This window comes from Sphaeramia orbicularis, chromosome 6 (genome assembly GCF_902148855.1).
Source record: "Sphaeramia orbicularis chromosome 6, fSphaOr1.1, whole genome shotgun sequence".
In the NCBI taxonomy this organism is placed as follows: Eukaryota; Metazoa; Chordata; class Actinopteri; order Kurtiformes; family Apogonidae; genus Sphaeramia; species Sphaeramia orbicularis.
The window spans coordinates 34,100,174-34,120,550 of NC_043962.1; the positions used below are offsets into that span (position 1 = coordinate 34,100,174).

General features: G+C 39.1%; 1 protein-coding gene across 1 annotated transcript in view; it reads right to left on the reverse strand.

Moving 5' to 3' along the window:
- LOC115421275 (zinc finger protein aebp2-like) overlaps positions 1 to 19,827 on the reverse strand; it is a 38,502-nt gene extending 18,675 nt beyond the window's left edge. The window contains exons 1-6 of the mRNA XM_030137079.1: positions 19,161 to 19,827; positions 16,444 to 16,654; positions 14,392 to 14,499; positions 13,037 to 13,223; positions 9,994 to 10,118; positions 1,791 to 1,858 (exon numbers count right to left, since the gene is read on the reverse strand). Coding sequence (XP_029992939.1) covers positions 1,791 to 1,858; positions 9,994 to 10,118; positions 13,037 to 13,223; positions 14,392 to 14,499; positions 16,444 to 16,654; positions 19,161 to 19,822 — 1,361 coding nt within the window. The 5' untranslated portion in view covers positions 19,823 to 19,827. The remainder of the gene's footprint in view (positions 1 to 1,790; positions 1,859 to 9,993; positions 10,119 to 13,036; positions 13,224 to 14,391; positions 14,500 to 16,443; positions 16,655 to 19,160) is intronic.
- Between the last annotated feature and the right edge of the window lie 550 nt (positions 19,828 to 20,377).

Consider the following 20,377-nt stretch of genomic DNA (forward strand, 5'->3'; position numbering starts at 1 on the left):
ACAATGGTGATATTCACATGTACGTGCGTGCATGCCTGCTGCTCAAAAAGGAAATGTTTGTAGAAGAGACTGTCTATTTGAAGACCACAGAGATGAAAAAGTTATCTATATTTTCTCTTGATTTCTTCTGTCAGATTTTGGCTAAACTTCATGTTTTTTGCAGTGAAGTCAGCAAAGCTGGATATAAAACTACAGCAGGTAGTCGCTTCATCCAGATAGTTGGCCCAGACATCTCAGCCACACTAAGCAGAGCATGTGAGTCATTTAATAGCAGCAGCATTCATAGTTCCTTCAGTTCACAGCCAAGACAGCGAAGTCCAAGTTACAGCACAACGGTGGAGGTAGAACACTGCATGATAGCTCTTTGCCAGTTTCATTTGAGTGGATGTGTTAATGATGAACAGGGAAATACAGAGCACTTTGGAAAAGGCAGTGTATAACTACAGCCCATGTTTCCATGTACGAACAATGAGCCTCATGCACAGGTACTACGCCAGGCGACCAGTTATGTTGTGTTTAACTCCTTTAAGACTGAGACCACTCATGCAATTCTCAGTCTTTGTATTAAGATTCAACCAGGATATACAGGAAATATGTACAATGCTAAATACAGAGGTTTCAGGGAAAAAACAGCTTCTATAAACCAAAATGGTAGTATTTAGTGTGACCTCCATTTGCTCATAACATGTCTTCAGACAATATGAGATTTATTACATTAATTTTCTTATACTTTATACCAAGTTTCATTCAGCACATGTCAGATGTTTGTGTTTGTGCTGCTTCTTGTCCTGGGGTTAGGGGTCACAGTAAATAGTGACCTCTACCTTTAGAACTCATTTAGTTCCATTTTTTGTGTCTTTTAAGACTGTGCACATATTTCCTGTATTTTCTTGTTGTGTTTAAAGAAGAGAATGAGAAGTTAATATATATGATCATTTTAACCTGTCCAAAACAATAAAATTAATGGAGGCCTAAAACTTCTGTAAAGTTTTGTATACTTTAAACAAAGTACAGTAAAGTAAAGCGGAGTTCCTCACCTTTTCAGTGACATTACATAGCTCTTATTTGAACATGGAGAGGCTCCATAGTGAATGTGTTTAGACCCTAACATTGTGGACCACTGATTACCTCCGCCAAGGAGGTTATGTTTTTGCCAGCGTTGGTTTGTTTGTCTGTCTGTCCGTGTGCAAGATAACTCAAAAAGTTATGGACGGATTTGGATGAAAATTTCAGGAAATGTTGATACTGGCACAAGGAACAAATGATAAAATTTTGGTGGTGATCGGGGGGTGGGGGTGGTACTGATCTGCCTTGGCGGAGGTCTGCGCTCTCCAAGTGCTTTTCTAGTTGATCATAATTTCCTAATTTGAGCCAATGAATGGTTCTAAACTGCCTTGGAAGGGTGCAAATTAGAGCAGACAGTCATTTATTTGGAATTCTAAAACTTCTACATTTAATTTTCTGAATAATAATTTTTAAAAATCTGCTCTAAGTTTTGTCTAAGTTACAAAGTAAAGCAAATATTATATTTTGACATGTATTATTTTTTGTGAAAATTGTGACTTTACATGAAATGAAGGTTCTCCTTAATCACATTATGTTTGCAACTGATTCTGTAAAAACAGTCTGGAAGAAAATAAAGACACTAGTGCAGGTCATGTACCACAAAAACCTGGCCTCTTAGGGTTAAACTCCTTCACATATAAATAAATCCTACATCCTCCCCTTCTGTGTTATAGGAGCTTAAGGTTTTTCAGATGTATTTTACACCGTGGTGTTGTTTTACTTACATATCCTCAGGTGTCCAGTGTAGTAGGACCTTCACTTTGCCAGACCCCTCTTTCCTCCTGGCCAGCACCTGCACAGACAAACAAAAAGTTAAGTCACACCACGAATTACACAAAAGGAAATAGGAGACTGACAAGTCGACCCCTCCAGTCTTGCATTAGTTTGCCTTTGTTATTTGAGAACTGCATGGTTAAACAAGTCGTTATCAGGATCATCAGAGAAAAGCCACTACCAAAAACTTACTGAAAATTTAACCCACAGATTAAATATAATGTCACATTTCAAGCCAATTTGGATTTTCATGAGTATGGGATTTGCATTAATGTGCAGAATTTGGCTCTGATTGAAGCATTCTCTCTCTCTCTCGTTCATCTGTTGTGAACTGGCTTCAAAGACATGCCCCCATCCTGGCCTCATCTCTAACGAATAATGAGGCTACATGCTTCAAACATCGCACCAAGCAATACTGTGGCTGATCATTACACTAATAAGCTATGTGAGCACTGTTAATAATGCATGCAAGAGCTCAGTCAGATTTCTATTTTCAGCTGGATCTATCCAACATTCTCTTGCAACACACTGACAGACAGAAGAATTCAAGTCCAGACTAAAGTTAGATATCCTTAAGTATCTGGACTTATGTGCTTATCACTGCTGACATTCTTGAGAGTTAGAAAGACAGACATGGGTTATACACTGAGCAGTTATCACCATAAACATGTCACTACTCTTAATATGGATTATTTTAGCACCAGAGTCCTGCAAGTGCCTCAGACAGGACCAGTTTCTGTTTCAAACTAATGCACACTTTCAAGGTTTGCTTCAGGAACAAGGCAAATTGTGTTTATTGTTTCTGACTTTACCTGGTTTAACTACAGATATCTGCCAACACAACCGCAAACTTCAAGGCATTTTGACATGTGCAAATACAGTTGGGACAATACTAGATTTCCTGGAGAGCTGGCCTGTTAAATACGTAACATTCATCTATCATGCTGAGTTCGTTTATAGTAAAACTGGTCTGGAATTCACACAAATATTGCCAGTAGGTAAAAGAAAAGCTAGAAAAATAACCAAGAGTGTCGGAAATAGCCACAGATATAACCTCTTGCGTCAATTGTCTTTTTTTTTTTTTTTTTTTGGAAGGAATGTCTATTTTTAGGAGACTGAATGAGCTCACATATGAAGAACGTCTTACGCACATGAATTACTGAAATTATTTTTGTGACTCTAGGGACTGGCTGTGGCAGTGATGAAAACTGGTTTGAGGACAGGAGGGAAGAGGTTCCACAGAGACCCAGACACAGAGACAGAAACCTACTATTCCTCCTTCACTTCATGCAGCTCTTCTCACTGATCTGAAAGGCTCTTTCTGGACTCAGATCAAATGTTTTCGGCCTATTTGCCTTTGCCTTGTTCTCATTCTTATTTCTCAGTAAACTATTCCAAAGTAGCATCTTGAGAGGATCTGAGAAAAACAAAGTGTGTCAGATCATTTCTTATAATCTGATAAACCTCCAGGTATAAAAATTGTATGGCAGAGAGTCTGGAAAAAAGGACAAAAACATGTTTAATTGGAGACTGATTTAATTTCACAAAGAAAGGCTACATTAGAAGACATTCATTTTGTTATTGCTGGCCTGGTGCCTTTACATTTGTCTGTGAGAGATGCTTGGCAAGCAACAGCCAAGTTGGCACATCACACTTACTGTTGCATCTTGTTTGTAAGACAGTGTTCTAGCATAAAACAACCTATTCAATTGGACAAGAGAGCAATCAGGGAAAGAAAAACAAGATTAAGTGTATGAAAAAAAACTCTGAAACACATCTCCTAATTGGACTCAAACAGCTGCTGTGATTTCTAGTTAGATTACTCTCAAAAACCTTTCTTTTTCTCGACTGTTTATGAATCAGACTCAAGATGAGATCGAGCAAATCGTCAGAGCAGACACACAATATGTCAGCATGATGTCGCTGGTTGGATGGAAACATCATCCACTTCTTTCAATCAGTTTCCCGTAATTCTCGACCTTTCCTAAACGTAGGGTAAATATCCAATGCTTCATAAATGTTCCTAGCATCTAAACATGACTTTTTTCTTTTGAGCACAGTGAGTTTTGAAGTTGCTACAGTTTATACACTGCCCAGCCCAAAAGGAAAAAAAAGTCACCACGTGGATTTAACTAAACAAATAGGTAAATGCCTCCCATTGGATAATTACTGCATGGGTGATTATGTTTCAGTTGCAACAAGTTCTCTAACATAAACTGATGCAGTGAGTAGCTTCTCCTTTTTCAAACAACCATGTCTGAAAACACAACCTGTGGTCATGGAAAAGATGTGGAAAAGTCTGTTTCAGAGTGATTGGCATGCATCAAGCAAAGAAAACATCTAAGGAGATTGCTGAAACTGCTAAAAGTGGGTTAAGAACTGTCCAACGCATTATTAAAAACTGGAAGGATAGTGGGGAACCATCATCAGGAAGAAATGTGGTCGGAAAATTATCTTGAATGACTGTGAACATCACTTAGATGTTTAGTGAAATCAGTAGGACCCATGGCTATGTTTAATTGTGAAAATAAGAGCATTTCTAAACACACAGTGTGAAGGGAACTCAAGAGATTGGGACTAAACAGCTGTGTAGCCTTAAGAAAACCACTCATATGAGGCTAACCAGGAAAAAAGGCTTCAATTTGCTAGGGAACATAGAGATTGGACTCTGAAGCAATGGAAGAAGGTCATGTGGTCTGATGAGTCCAGATTGACCCTGATCCAGAGTAACGGATGCATCAGGGTAAGAACAGAGGCGGATGAAGCAATTACCCATCATACCCATCACCTACAGTACAAGCCTGTGGGGGCAGTGCTATAATCTGAGTTTGCTGCAGTTTCCAGATTTAGGTTCAATAACATTATGTGCCCAAAGCATGAGGTCAGCTGAACCTAAATATAATGAATGACCAGGTTATTCCATCAACGGATTGTTTTTCTTCTCTGATGGTGTGGGCATATTCCAAGATGACAATACCAGGATTCATAAGGCTCAAATTGTGAAAGAGCGGTTCTGGTAGCATGAGACATCGTTTTCACTCATGGACTGGCCTCCACAGAGTCCAGACCTAAACCCCATTGAGAATCTTTGGGATGTGATGGAGGGGACTTTGCATCTATATATACACTGTGTCCAAAAGCGCAAACTGTAAACACAGCTGTGGTATAAATAATATTGAGCATCTCTTCCCCTTCTGTTATTTTAGATTCTTGTTCTCTTCTTATATAATCATTTCTAGGAGGTGGCATGGCTGTAGAGATGACTACTTTTAGTCTGGTGTGAAATTAAGTGAATATGTTAATGGAATTATCAGCATGAATCCTACAGATTTTGTGAATTTCTGCACAATTTACAACTTTTTGGCACTGAGTCATATTTTTAGACAAGGAAGAGACAGATAGTCATGAAATTAGCTACAGTACTTTAATGTTAACCCTAGGATAAAAAGGAATTACACACATCCTAAGTGCCAATTTCACTGGAAAAAGTTACTTAAAGTGATGTACTTTAAAGGTGAACTATGCAAGATTTTTACCTTAATCAAACAGCTTAGAAGTAACTGTGATGGAGGCTCTCCACCTTCCCACTAGGGTCTCTAGGTGTGCCACTTGTAACTTCTCTGCCACTGTCCCGGTGGCCTAGATCTCATCTCATCTCTCATGAGAAACAACACAGTTTACGGCAGTACGACATAAACACTCCCCCAGCCAGGTACCACCGGCTAGCTGTAAACACAAGTCAACCATCCTTTCATTTCACAGGCATTTACCATAACAGAGCAGGCAGAGAAAAGGAAGAGGTGGGCGTTGTCACAGGATGGAGGAAAAAGAAAAGAGTGACCAAATGAGGAACAAGACAAGAGTCTGCCATGGTCCAGCTTTAGCAGAATGGAGAGAGCTGAAAGAAAAAGAGGCACCTCAACAGATGCAGACTTGGCGTTGTTGCTGCTGCACTTGTAAATATCGCTGAGATAAATGTTCTATACTCGATGTATTTCAGTGGATTTGTGCTCTTTATGATGCTATTGGTTGTCACGGTGTTTACTCATTTATGAACTCATTTTATGAACGATGCTTACTAGCTAGGGGAGATGTTAACATTCTCACTAGTAATCATGGTTGCTTGTGTCACGTAGGTGTATGTTTGTTCAGTTTACTAGATCACCCTTTGTCTACCTCAGGAATGCGTTTTTACGTTTATGCGGGGTTTTTTTTGCATTTTTTTGCAAAATTTTGTCAGTTGAATCTAGTTTTTGTGAGATGTATGTAGTTCATTATATGACCCTTATCTAGAAGGATTACCTTCTCATCGGTGTCTTTACTGAAAACAAATGCATATGGTCAGAGGGGGAGGTTTAGGTGTGGGTTTTTACAACAGTGAATATGTACTTCGAAACAGTAGGGGAAGCTCCATAGAGAAAAATACAGCAAAAACAGTGAAGAAGCGCCAAAACAGTAAAATCTTGCATAGTTCCTCTAACATTTTGTGCAATGGTATTAATTCTACAGATCCTTGGAGGACTGGATTGAGTATTTTGGTGTGTGTGCGTATATAGACACACATGCCTATAGCACAAATATACATAGCCACATAATAGTAATAATTAAAGCCATTAACAAAAAACTAGCAAGATACACAATGAAAACAGATTTTCCCCTGAGCTCAGATCTGCAAATACAGTGTTTGAAAGCAAAGTCCCTAGCAGGTTTTTAGAGCATTAGTCCCGCCTCATATATTAAGAGTATCTCTCGCTTTATTCTTGTTTATCTGTTTTTGCCTTTCCATGAGTGTTACCAGGGGTGTAAATCCACACAGAAAGGAAAGGACAAAAGACAACTTCTCAGAACAGCAACATGGATGTGGTTACAGTGGCCTCCACTATAGGTAGTCCTACACAAGGTGCTTTTCTGTCCTTTTAATTAAAACATAGATAATAGTTAACCTGTGGCCCTGGGCAGATAAAACCAGTGGGTTAATGATCTTGGGCCTCGGCCGCACTTGAATGAGCGCTAACTGTGTAGGCACAGGCTGAGAATGAAGAAGTAGGTTTGTGTTTAAGCAGCATGAAGTGATTTGTGAGCTGAATGGTTTGATGATGGCAGTTGTTGCTTTAAGGGACAGATCTTAATCCTCTATAGACCCGACAGAGGGAGGCAGGAGGGGGAGTGAAGGGGAGAGAGAGAGAGAGAGAGCGAGAGAGAGAGAGAGAAGGAGGAGACAGGGAGTGAACACTGAATATTAGTGTGACTCCAAAACAAGGCAGTGAAAATTGCGAGACCAAAGGCGGGGGAGGGCAGGCCTGCTAAAACTGGGTGCCTGTCTGGTGTCAGGGGGTCAAGCTGTGGATGACGCAGATTGGCGAAAAAACAAAAATATCCCATCATAAACATGACTGAGTTGCTCTGGCGTGTCAGCAGGCCCACTGGCCAAACTCCACAGGACCCCCATAGCTCTACTCTGTCTCTCCAGGCCTGGGATGGTCCACTTGGGACCGGGGTCTGACGCAGTGATGCGGTGGTCCACTACCACAATCCTCTGGGGGTCCGACAGAGGGAGAATATATGCCCGACTGGTCAGATCCCTTTCCTATTCCACGGCCCTGGCCTTCACTTAACCCTGTTCCTTGTCCAATTCTGCCTTTCTCTTCATTTGTTAGTCTCCTCCCCTGGCTGACTCTTCCTCCTTCTCTGTCTGTGTCCAAAAATGTGGTTACCTCTCTTAACCTCTTCCCAAGCTTTATCTTCACTTTTTTTCCCCTCTGAGCTTTTCTTTAAAAATTCTTGGCTGGTGGTGAGAAACTGAGGTTTATTGAAGCAGTGAAGAGCAGGAAAGAAAGGGAGCAGAGCTTTACTGACAATACTGATGAACACTAATTTTACGATAACATGTACAAAAACATATGCTAAAGCTGCATCAAACACTGTGAATTCAGACATATTTATATCATTGCCCCTAAACAAGTAATACATTATGAATAACTAATTTAAATGCAAAGAAATGCTAAAGTTACCTGCTTGAATTGCACTTTAGAATATTTAGGTCAGCAAGCACACTTCCTCGACTATGAGTGAAGATATATTATGAAAAACTAAATGTTGTATTACAGTTTTTCTGCATGTATCAGCAAATCTAATTTAATGCTTTTTAATGTCCTTTTTAATGCCACTTTTAACAAATTTAATGTCCATGTCCAACTGCAGATACAGTTTTATATATAGTTTTATGATGGTTTACTGTCAACAGGCTTTAACCAGGTTCTGAATAGTTCCTCCTCCAATCACGTCTGCCGAAACTTGCATTTTCGCATTTTTCATTAACATTTGCAAATATTCCCTCCGCTCTTTCGCCACGTCATGAACACACTCACAGCACATTGCATTCCAAGCATCTGGTGTTGTGACTTTGTGTATCGGCCATAAACAATAGCCAATTAAAGGGTTCTGCCTGTCAATCATCACACTATACTTCCGATCAAAATTATTAAATGTTTCTATAATCAAAATAAATCGTGAATAACAATGCTTTTTTCCCATCAAGTGTATCTAATGTTTTAATGCCTCTGAACATTGAATTTAATGCTTTTTAATGCCATTTAAAGCCTTAATTTTCACAAAATCTATTAAATGCTTTTTAATGACCCACAGAAACCCTGTACTATGAATCTTGCCTCCTCATGACCATATGATCTCATCTGAACAAGCTGAGAACTAAGAACCTATACATGTGAATTATGTGAAGAAAGCAGCAGATGATGACCCTTCTCTAGACTTTAAATAAGAGAACGAAGTACAGCTCCACCGTGAAATTCACAGGTCTTGAAAAGGAGACATAGTGCCCTCTAGTGGAACTATTTGAGGATAGCAAAAAGTCATTCAAAAAAACAAAACCCTGCCATTCACAACCTTCGCAAATAAATGTCATTATATTTAACCTCTTTCAATATTAAATCCATTTCTTAACTCAAAATCCTAGCGGTTTTCAGGGAGATTTGGAGAGACTTTTACTGCAAGGACAGTTCTAGGCAGCGTTTGTGTGTGGAAGGTGCAAAGACCCTTTATACTTTATTAAAAATGTACTGCTCACTGAGCTAAGAATGGACTGTATACAGCACCGTATACAAAGAACAAACCAATTGTCTTTCCTGTGATGCCTGATTCAGAGAAAAACAACAGCAAGCCTGGAGGCGTTTCACAAGGTTCACTTCAAGTGCACTGAGAAAAAAAATCTGCAGTGATCAGAGGTGAACTGTTAAACTAGTGAGTCTTTCATGCCCCCTAATGTCTGGAAGGGAAATAACAAAGACGGAACGCATAAAGACGTCTTAAAAATAGAGGGGGTGCATAAATATGCCAGCTATGCAGGTTGTCTGTATTTCTGAGGACTTAAAAGCCAATCCAGATTACAATGTACTCACAAAACAGTGAAATAAAAAAAAAACAGATCTAAACATTTGATCTTTTCATTCATGTGTCAGCAGTGTAAGTGTTAATGCTTCTGGGACACAAGAGTTCTCCAACAGTTGAACTGATAGAAAAAAAAAAGGGTTCTCGTATGCAACACAAACTCACTTTTTTGTTTATCTTGTCATAGTACAGTGGTGGACACTCCATGCATTTGTGATATACTGTATTTCATTAAGAATCATTCTAAAGTCAGTGAACTCTGCCCAGTATTGTTCCATTCTCCAAACCCACATGCTCCCTTCTGCACATGCTCTGTTCCGTCAAGGTCAAAACTGGATGTTTCAGCAAGACAATGAAACACATCCAGGGCATGACATGTTGAAATAGTCAGTAATGTAGTTTGTTATTTTTTCATGTTAACAATAAACAAAAGAAAACATCTGCATTTGTTTGTGTCTGTCTGATGCAGCCACAACTTTGGAAACACAAACTAGATTTTTTCGCATATATTTAATGATGATATTAGATATTATTAGAATTTAAATTTTGAGGGTTTCCACTAAAGTATGTATGTATGATTGGTTTGGTCGCACATGATCGCAATCATTTTTCTGTGACAGTGAACTAATACATATATAATGCATGGAGCAGGCCTTCTGTCTAAAGCCCTGAGGCTTACTATTGTTTTAGAGTCGTTTAATTAACCAGAGGCAAACTCCACACGATATAAATGAGTACTGAACCACTCACCGTGCTGTGGAAGACCACACTGTGGCCGTTTCCTACACTTTCGATGTGGGTGGCAAGGTTCAGACAGATTGCCCGGTGGCGAATAGCGTCCATGGTTTGGGCATCGAAGAAGTCATGGGGCCTCGCTGGAGGAGGAAAGGGACACACTCAGATGAGAGCAGAACCAAACAAACATAACACCAGGGTTCCTACTGTGGCTGCAATAAAAAAAAATGACATAGTGCGTCTAAGGCTTTCTGTGCCTCACCAGAATTACATTACAAAGAATTAGTTTGTGATTTTAAATGTCATTTAAGTAAAAAAAAACAAAAAAAACAAACTCAATTGAAAGCTAAATCATTACAACAACTACTACTACTACTACTATTATTATTGCTCCAAATAAGTGCCTCATCTATTTTATAAAAGCCAAGTGACCTCTGTGTGTGTGCGTGTATGTGTATCTGCTTTATAACTGATAAACTGGACAGAGCTAGCCTGTGCCTTTTGCAGTACTGATGTATTTTGGTTCAAGGATCAGACAGACCAAAACAGTTTATTGATACGACCAATACTTTTTGAATTCTTAGTTGTTTTTAAAATTACAGTGGTCTCACAGGCCTGCGGACGAGTCCATTCACAGCCGCAAACGGGATGGGGGGCTGGAACCAGATCAACGGAACCACCGGGACACAACGGGAGAACTGGGTCCAGCTGTGATCAGACACTAACAAAGTCGGTCTGGTTCTAACTGTGGCCCAGTTCCACTCTGCTGGTCCCCAGTCAGACCCAGCCCATTAACGTCCCCCTCCGCCTCCACCCCCCCTCGCCATAACACGGTCACAGACCGTTCTACGCAGACTCCGATCAGATGGACCGAAGTTCAGTGGATCTGGACACAGAACGGCAGTGGGTAGCAATAAACCGCCACGTTCAGTCCTGTGTAAAAGTCTATGGTCCACATCCATGTCACTCCTGAACTAAATGTGGGCCCTTCTATTTTTTCCTAATCTGTGTGTTACATTTTATCAACTCTACTGCTTCTAGAACCTGGGGATTCCCACAGGTCAATGCGCTAGTTGAGTATATTCACCAGTGAGGAAGTCCTCTTGGCATAAAAAGAAATTACAGAAATGCATTAACATGATTGTGGTCTGAGGCGTGTGATACTATGTTAATCTATTAATAAAAGAGAATGTGCTTGCGTGTGTTCCTTCCTTTACTTGATTTGGCTAAAACTACAAGAGAAACAGAGGCAGGTTAGAGCAGGACTCTGCACCAGACCTCACTAGCACTTAACAGGGAAACAACGTGGCTTTTCATGAGGACAGTTCAAGTCGAAGGAAACATAAACACATGTCAAAATGTTTTTCTGTTATTCTAGTCTCACTCCATAATACAAATCATTAAGTTAACCACTGGCTGTATATGGTGTCAAGAAAAAACTCAAAGCCCTTAACTGAATTAACATTTTAAGATTAGAATATTGCAGTGATAAACTAAAATCAGATTTAAAGCTACATTTGTTGATTTTAGAGCTTAGATCTTGAGTACAGTTTATGCATTTTCAAAGTACTGTTTCTTCCAGTCTGAATTATGGTTTAAGTGTAGCATTTCACTGGAATAAATGAACACTTACACTCAGGGTGCAATTTGTCAAAAAAACAGAGGGGGTATTTTTTTTTTTACATCATGAAAAAACAAGCAATCAACAGGCCTAATTCTTCTTTAAGTTAACAGTAGGCCCTATTACATGTTGAACAGATGAACATTCAATCAGTGCCTTGCCAACATTAGTTATTGCGACAGAATCAGACATAATTTTACTCTGTGCACTGCAAAGACTGGACTGAGGTCAACAGAGCTCTGGCAAGACACTTCTGTACTTAGAGGTTTGGCTACAACAGGTGGTGGTGGACCAGTAGACCAAACTGCACTCCCTCTAAAGGTAAAGAATTGGAGTTGGAATTGGGTTTGGAGGAGCCGCACCGGTCTGACTCCTTAGTACTGGACACTGGTCTTTCTTCCTGTCCCAAAAATAATAGGGCTTCAGCCCAGGTAAGCCTGGTGGCCGTGATGAGGACATTTGCTAATTCAGAGACTGCCGAAAGTTCAGTTCTGGTGAAAGTTAGTGCCAAGCAATGCAGGCCATAGGTGTAGGAAAACTCAGTCCCAGCCTGCCTGTTATTTCCATTGCTTTTTAATCATTGATGGGGTTGTCCCTCCCAAGGATGAAATCCATTCAGCAGAAGTGGGGATGAAAAAACCCGACAAATCGCACCCTGCTTACACTGACAGTAATGAACCAAAAAAAAAAAAAGTGACATGACCTGGCATGTGGTGGATGTGACTCCCACTTCCTCATCAGTAACATTCAGATTGATAAATCAGATGAATCTTTCTCCCTCCAGACTATAATGACTTGGCTTTAACTCTACCTAACATTTTAATTGCTACATGTTGTGCTTTTCTTTCTTATTCCTACCTTTAATTTCTTTGAGGTTTAGTTCATTGTAATATACTTTAATTTATCATCTCTAAGTCTGTTGATTGTGTTTGAGTTTGCTTGTGTACTGTACATCCATTCCATGATGCCTCTCAGGGATTTCTTTTTATCACTCGAATTCTAAAGACAGAAAAACTTGACTCAGACAGTTTTATGAGCGATAGAAAGCGCTTTGCACGAGTGCATATTATGTTTACTCAAAGCCAAAGCCTGTCACAACAGAGTCCAATCAATGAACCCATCTGTAAATTCCAAACACACATATTGCAGCTCAGAGTAGATTATTAGGAATAAACACTTGAGTTGTGCTGAAGGTGGAGCGCTGCCATCGATGAAGTGTGTCTGATATTGTTTTCATTTGTGTGTATGTGTGTGGTCCGGCTTTGTCTTCCCCAGCAAATGTTATTAAGCTCTAAAAACATCTGTTTCAGCATGAAAAATGTAGCAATGCCACAGAAATGTGCACAGCTTGTAATCCTTAACGGTCAATAAAAGTGGGACATCACAATGACAGACATTATGAAATGGTGTTAACTGGAGTGTCTGTGAGGTACGTACGTAGGGAGCACCTGCGTTTGTTCTTGAGCTTCTTCCTCTTGTTGAGACCAGCCTTTGAGGGTGACTCCTCTTTGAGTTTGGCCTGGCTGGACATTTTGGACGAGCTCTGCTGGCTGAAGTGGCTGGGGACATGACGTGCTAGACCTCCTTGGGAGGCAAAACTAGCGTTGCAGCCACCGACTACACACTGCAGCAGAACAGAGGGAAAAAAGCATTTGAGGTAGGTCTCACTCAGTCATTCATATGTTTTGTTGAATGCTACAAACACTGCTGCTGGCTGTGCTCAGATATTAACCCTATGTGACAGTTAATTAAATTTTATTTGTCAATTTATATTTTACATGTGGTACACATCGAAAACTAAGCCTCTGCATTTCACACACACATCACTGGCTGAACATGAATGAAAACTACACACACTGCAGACTAGGAGCAGTGGGCTGACATGCCAGATTCCCGCAAAGCAAATGGGAGTTAATTGCCTTGCTCAAGGGCTCATCAGCTAGCCATATCTCTGCCTGGTCTGGGGAATCAAACCCTTTGATCATAAGCTGTTTCTCAGTTACTTTGCTGAGTCCAAAGGTTTAAAGAATATATCCCAAAAGACTGGGCCAGGACCCACAGGGAGAGGGAGATTTTATATAGATCACCTAATTAATTAATGTTTTTCAGTAAGAAATCATGTTTTTGATTACAGTAATTTCATGGTTTTCTGAAAATTATAATTATTACATTGAATATAGTATCAAACACTTGAATGTGTATATATCATTTGTACTGAGGAGTTAAAAAAAAAAAGCTGAATTATTTGGTTCTCTCAGCAGCAAACACATACAAAACAAAGTTGGGATTTATCACACATATACCTCTTCTAAATGTTTGGTTTTACCTATTCCAGAAAATATAGGCTGATGCAGAAATAGTGGTAAAAATGAGAATCAGACTGAGTATGTGCATAAATTTGCTCTCTATAGTTAAGGCCTGTCATGAATTGGGCCATTATTGTTATTTTAAATTGTGGGTCAGTATCTTATGATATCAAGGTCACTGTTGGTTACAGTAAAAAAAAAAAAACAAAAAAAAAAACACTACAGATTAGGATAATAATATGAAAAAAATAATAATTTTGTGATTTTATGGTATTGCAATTGTGTCACATCTTACAATATTAACAAGGATGGTAATTTTTTCATTTCATTTTCCCACAAAAATCTAAATAATTATGTGATCAGACATCCACACCAATCTTGTTCCATTAAATCTACATAAAGACATAATTATTATGGTATCTCATGCTGTCATTTTGATTAGTATATTGATATTAATCATTATTATATTTGGGTTGGTGGTCTTACCTTGAAGGGCTTATCTCCACTGTGGGTCAACATGTGCCTCTGAAGCCAACTCTGACTGGTGGATGGAGTGTTATACACCTTACAACCCTTCCATAGACACACAAATACCTGAAACACAAAGTGAAGAAACAGACATGAAACAGAATGAATACAGAAGCTCAACAGGAACTATGTCTGTGCAATAAGGTGACACATGTAATGAAAAGGTCCAGGGTTTATTTTGTTTAGTGAAAATCATACTATTTACAGCAATATTATTCATCATTAGTGTGACTGATGTCGTTCCCCCACATAGAGATGACGAGGGAAAATATGCAGGAGGTCAAAAAACAGAGAGAAATGATGTGAAATGGAGTTAAGTAATACTGAACAGAAGACGGCAAAATGAGAAGGTTGTCACATGGTCATGATCCAGGTCTGTGAATCCTGACACGAACTACAGAACTGTGCTTTATTGTACCTATACAGTACTGTGCAAAAGTCTTAAAGAACCTTTAGCTTTGTTGTTTCGCAAAGCTGTAATGTGCGTGTCTTTATTTCTGACAAGAAATATGTGCACAGTACTGAAACACACACAACCTCTGCAGGTGAAGTCGATATTCATTGACCTCCATTTGGATTCAGTAAATCTTTAACTCTCTTGGGTCGACTCTGGGTGTTTTCTTAAATAATCTTGTGTAATATTACACACCATCAGAATGTCCCACAGGCATGCATGTTCTGTTATCCTTTTCTCTGTCCACATGATCCCATATAGCTTCTACAAATTCATTTATTTCTGAAATGCATGACCACATATGCATTTCTCAGTCTTCGTAGTAACAGAAGTACAACAGGAACATACAGCAAATATAGTAACAGTGACAGTAGTAAGACCAAAACTGCATTTCAAAAACAAAAATCTGAATATTATAGATTATATAGGGTCATCTGTTGAAGATTTGCTGAATCCAAGGCCACACTGATGCTGACTTTACCTGCAGAAGTTGTTTAGTCCTGATTGTGTGTGTGTGTTTCAATAATGTACACATATTTCCTGCATATTTCTTGCTAGAATTAAAAGACACAGACATTAAAACCCTGCAAAAGCGACAAACCTAAAGTTTTTCCTTGAGACTTGTCACAGTAGTGTATATTCTTTTCTCTTTACTTTGTCTTCATCACCTCTACAGTTAAAGAGCACAACATTTGGTTTTAATATTTTTGATTATATTCACATGTTAGTAGTTTTATAGTTGAGCATTTTTGACTAATATTTTGTGTTGTAAACATTAAGATTTTGTATTTTTCTACATGTCTGCTTGAAAATGTAGGGCAAAAGCCACAGTAGAAAGATGAACAATAATTAAATAATAGTAAATGCCTCATAACTGTTGAGGAAATACACCTCTATTATTGACTGAATGTACAGAAAATGTGTTATATCATGATAAGCATCATTCTTTAGATACAGGGTTCATACACATTTTTAAGGTCAAATTCAAGCACTTTTAAGGGTGATTTTCAAATGCTACCTTATTGCTAGGGTAAAATACATATCTACGCGAATACTCATGATTATTTTTTTTCGCTTTTTATCATAACAATGTACATTGTTTTATACTATAAACATATAAAATTATGCTTCATAATAGCAAGAAGTTTAGAAATTACAGGAGAACACGAAGTTTTATCCAAAGAAAGGGAAGCCACTTGGCGTTCTTCAGACACACTCACATCGAGACAAAGATTAAGATAAAAATGGACCCGGAGTCGACCTGAGAGCACCTGCTAATTTTCTTGTTTTGGCATAAAGTTTTATTTTTCAAAATGTATCACCTCTCTGTAAGAAGCTTTGGCTTGGCATCTAACCTGGCAGAGTTGATATCAAAAATAAATTAATTAATCAAATCATAGAGTTAGAATTGCAAGGACTTTAACTAAAATTCGAGCACTTTCAAGGATTTCAAGCACCTCAATGAACACTGTAGATATGACATGAACTATATCAAAGTATGAGATTTTGATCATATAGCATAACCCAAACTCATCCAAAATATCCAGAGTACTGACCCCCCCTCTTTGTCCGTCCACATGAATGCCTCTGATGTGCTCGGCGAGGTCCGGACTGTTGTTAAAGTACTGTGGACAGAGATCCCAGCAGCAGGGGTAGGCCACGGTCTTGGCCCCGGAGGAACCGGCGCTGCTCTGTCCGTTCATCATGGCTGGGGTGGATCGCCCACTGGACACTGTGCTCTCCATCTCCATGAGGGTACTGCTGATACTGAGAAGAAGAAGAACACAGGCCACATTTCTAAAAACACTCCACAGTGAGGCTAACAACAATGTCTTCATAGTGTAGATCAGGATTTGCACAGCCATTAACAACAGGTGCAGATATTACCAGCAGCATTAAACAGCCAACATGCGTGAAATCCTGCAGATTCAGAGTGATTTTCCATGCATGCCACTTCCATCATTTCTGCCAAATCAATTGCATCACTATGTTTCTCATGTAACTGTACTTTTCTATTTACATTTTCACTTTCAGACAGAATTCCACCATTTTATCCATTTTGTTCTACTATTCCCCCTATCTTTTTATCTATTTATACATGATTTTATATTCATAGAATTCATTGTACAGGGAAGAGGACTGCCATTTACATTTGCACTGTGTATTTTTGCACTATTTCATCTATCTTGTTCAGTTTTTTTTTTTTTAATATCTTCTCTTTATCTATTTATATTTGTTTTTTTATCCTCTTGAGACCCAGCAATGCGTTTTTTATCCTCTGTAGGGGACAAGAGTTTCACAGCTTTACAGAAAAAATGCTGTCCACTGCAAAGACATTCCATTAAATAAATAAATAAATAAATAAAACTGCTGTTTCTAGTGAAGACAATTATTTTACGTAATGAAGCCTTTTCTGGGTTTCAGGATTCTATTTGGCATTCTAAGAACAGATTACATGTTTGCTTTTTACATTTGCACTGTGTGTTTTTGCAATATTTTATCAATCTTGCTGTGTTTTTTTTTTTTTTGTATCTTTTTTTCTATTTCTACTTGTTTTTATTTACTTGGCATTCTGTGCATTGCAAAGCAAGAACTGGGAACATGTTTTCTCACTATGTATATGAAAATAAAGGCTTTTGTTCTTGAATCTTGAACTGCTGTAAACAGTGTATTATTAATGCAAAGGACTGTCACCTGTTTCACCATATTTACAGTACTGTGCTGAGATCTGGGGTAACAACTGCAAGACCTCATGACAGCCACTAACTATTATTCAAAAAAGAGCAATACGGATCATTCATAACGTTGGCTACCAGGAACACACAAACTCATTTTTCTTACAGTCAAAATTACTCAAGTTCACAGACATTATAGACTATCAAACAGCTCAAATAATGTACAAAGCTAAAAATAATCTTTTACCAACAAATATACAGAAATTATTCAGTATTCATGAGGGGGGTTATGATTTAAGGGGGAAAATTAACTTTAAAATTCCCTTAATACACACGACTAGGAAGGGTTTTTGTGTTTCTGTCAGCGGGGTGAGACTGTGGAACAGATTTAATATAGAGTTAAAACAATGTCCAAGCATGAAAGAATTTAAAAGGAGGTACAAAGACACAATTTTTCAGAGGTACAGGGATGAGGGAGGTGTTGGGTACCACTGGGTGATATAAAGATGAACAAGTATGTGGTAAGTGTGTGCATATGTACAGGGTGGGGAAGCAAAATTTACAATGAACATTTAGTTGTTTTTTCTCAGCAGGCACTACGTCAATTGTTTTGAAACCAAACATATATTGATGTCATAATCATACCTAACACTATTATCCATACCTTTTCAGAAACTTTTGCCCATATGAGTAATCAGGAAAGCAAATGTCAAAGAGTGTGTGATTTGCTGAATGCACTCGTCACACCAAAGGAGATTTCAAAAATAGTTGGAGTGTCCATAAAGACTGTTTATAATGGAAAGAAGAGAATGACTATGAGCAAAACTATTAGGAGAAAGTCTGGAAGATACTATTAAAGAAGAATGGGAGAAGTTGTCACCCGAATATCTGAGGAACACTGCACAAGTTTCAGGAAGCGTGTGAAGGCAGTTACTGAGAAAGAAGGAGGACACAAAGAATAAAAACATTTTCTATTATGTAAATTTTCTTGTGGCAAATAAATTCTCATGACTTTCGATAAACTAATTGGTCATACACTGTCTTTCAATCCCTGCCTCAAAATATTGTAAATTTTGCTTCCCCACCCTGTATGTATAAGTGTGTATGTGTGTGCGTATATATGTAGGTGTATATGTGTGTGTATAGATCTGTGTATGAATATGTATTTACATATATGTTATTGTATTATGTGTTTATGTAAATCATATTATATTTATTCATAATAATATAAAGCCAGAAACCTAATTATTTAATAGTAAGTATCAGTCATATTATGGCATAGAGTATAGATACGATGAGACTAGGAAGGTTATTATTGTTATTAATTATATAAGGAGAATGGGTGGGAGTTTATAAGTTGTACTTCTTCTCACTCCTTTTCGAATATGTATTATATGTCTTATGTTTAAGTGTTTTGTTTATTTATTTTCTTCTGTTTGACATTCATGTTAGAAATGAATACATCAATCAATAATAACTCATCTTCTATGTCAGTCATTCTGTAACTTTCCCAGCACTAGTCTGTAGATGATAAGGTTCGGAGGACTAGTTTGGTGTGGTTTCCTCCCAGCCCATCCCCTGCAGCCTGTCCGACCCACCTGTCCTCAGAGTCCATCCGGCTCAGCGGTTCCCCGTCCGAGGATGAGATCTCCACACTCGGCCGCCTCTTGTCGCTCATCTCCCCGCCTCCTCCGCTCGGCTTCTCCCCATCTATCCCCGCACACCGTCGTTCTTCTCCGGGCTCCTCTTTGACTTCTTTCATGGCGGGTTCGTTATTCGGCTCTTCGGACTTCGGCTCCCCGGGTTCGGCTTCCTCCGGGGCGGCCGCTGCCTCCTGGTCGTTGTCGGTGACCGCCTCTGTCACCGCCTCGCTCGGGGCCTTGTCTGCCGCAGCACCGGTAGTCTCCTCGCCGGCCTCCGCGTTCGCCTCCTCGTTCTTCGGCTCTACGCTGCCGCCCGGCTCCTCGGTTTCCGGTTCGTCGGGGCCTTTGTCCTTCTCTTTCCCGTCCCCCTCGGTTGTCTCCTCCGGTGGGGTATCGTTCCCGACACTCACTGCGGGTGTTTCCTCCGGCACGGTAGCGGCCATTTCTACGGCGGCCATACCGTGGGACACTTTCGGTATTGGAACGGACCCCGTGGCACCGTCAGACCCGGAGCTGCAGAAGAAGGGCCGGGGCGAACACAGCAGCAGCCCTGTGATTGGACGAGGCCCCGTGACGTCACGTTTAAAACTTTGCATGTGTTTCTGAATCCCCAGCATTGAAGGAGCAGTGGTGTGTTTACTATGGGACTGTGCAATGGAATGCAACAAAAGGACAGGCAAAGCACATGTTACCAAAGCCAAATAAGTTTAGTATGTGGACAAAAACAAGTCACAAGCTGAAAATATTAACTTTCTAAATAAAAAAAAAACACCAACTTCCTGAGATTCTGTCAGAGTTCACTGTAAAACAGGGCTGTCAAACTCATTGTAGTTCAGTTCTACATTCAGCTAAATTTGATCTGAAGTAGGCCGAACCTGTAAAATAATAACATAATAATATATAAATAATGTCAACTCCAAACTTTTCTCTATATTTTAGAGCGAAAAAAGTGAATTTACATTCCGAAAAGGTTTACATCTACAAACTATCCTTTCAAAAGATACGAATAACATGAACAAACTAAAAAAATAAGTGTAATTTTAATAATATTTTGCCTCAGTTTATTATTTACACATATACATTATAACTTACAGATCACAAAACATTTAGTAACAGGCAGAATATTGTTAAAATTGTACTTCTCTTAAGACATTTCAGGTTGTTCATATTTG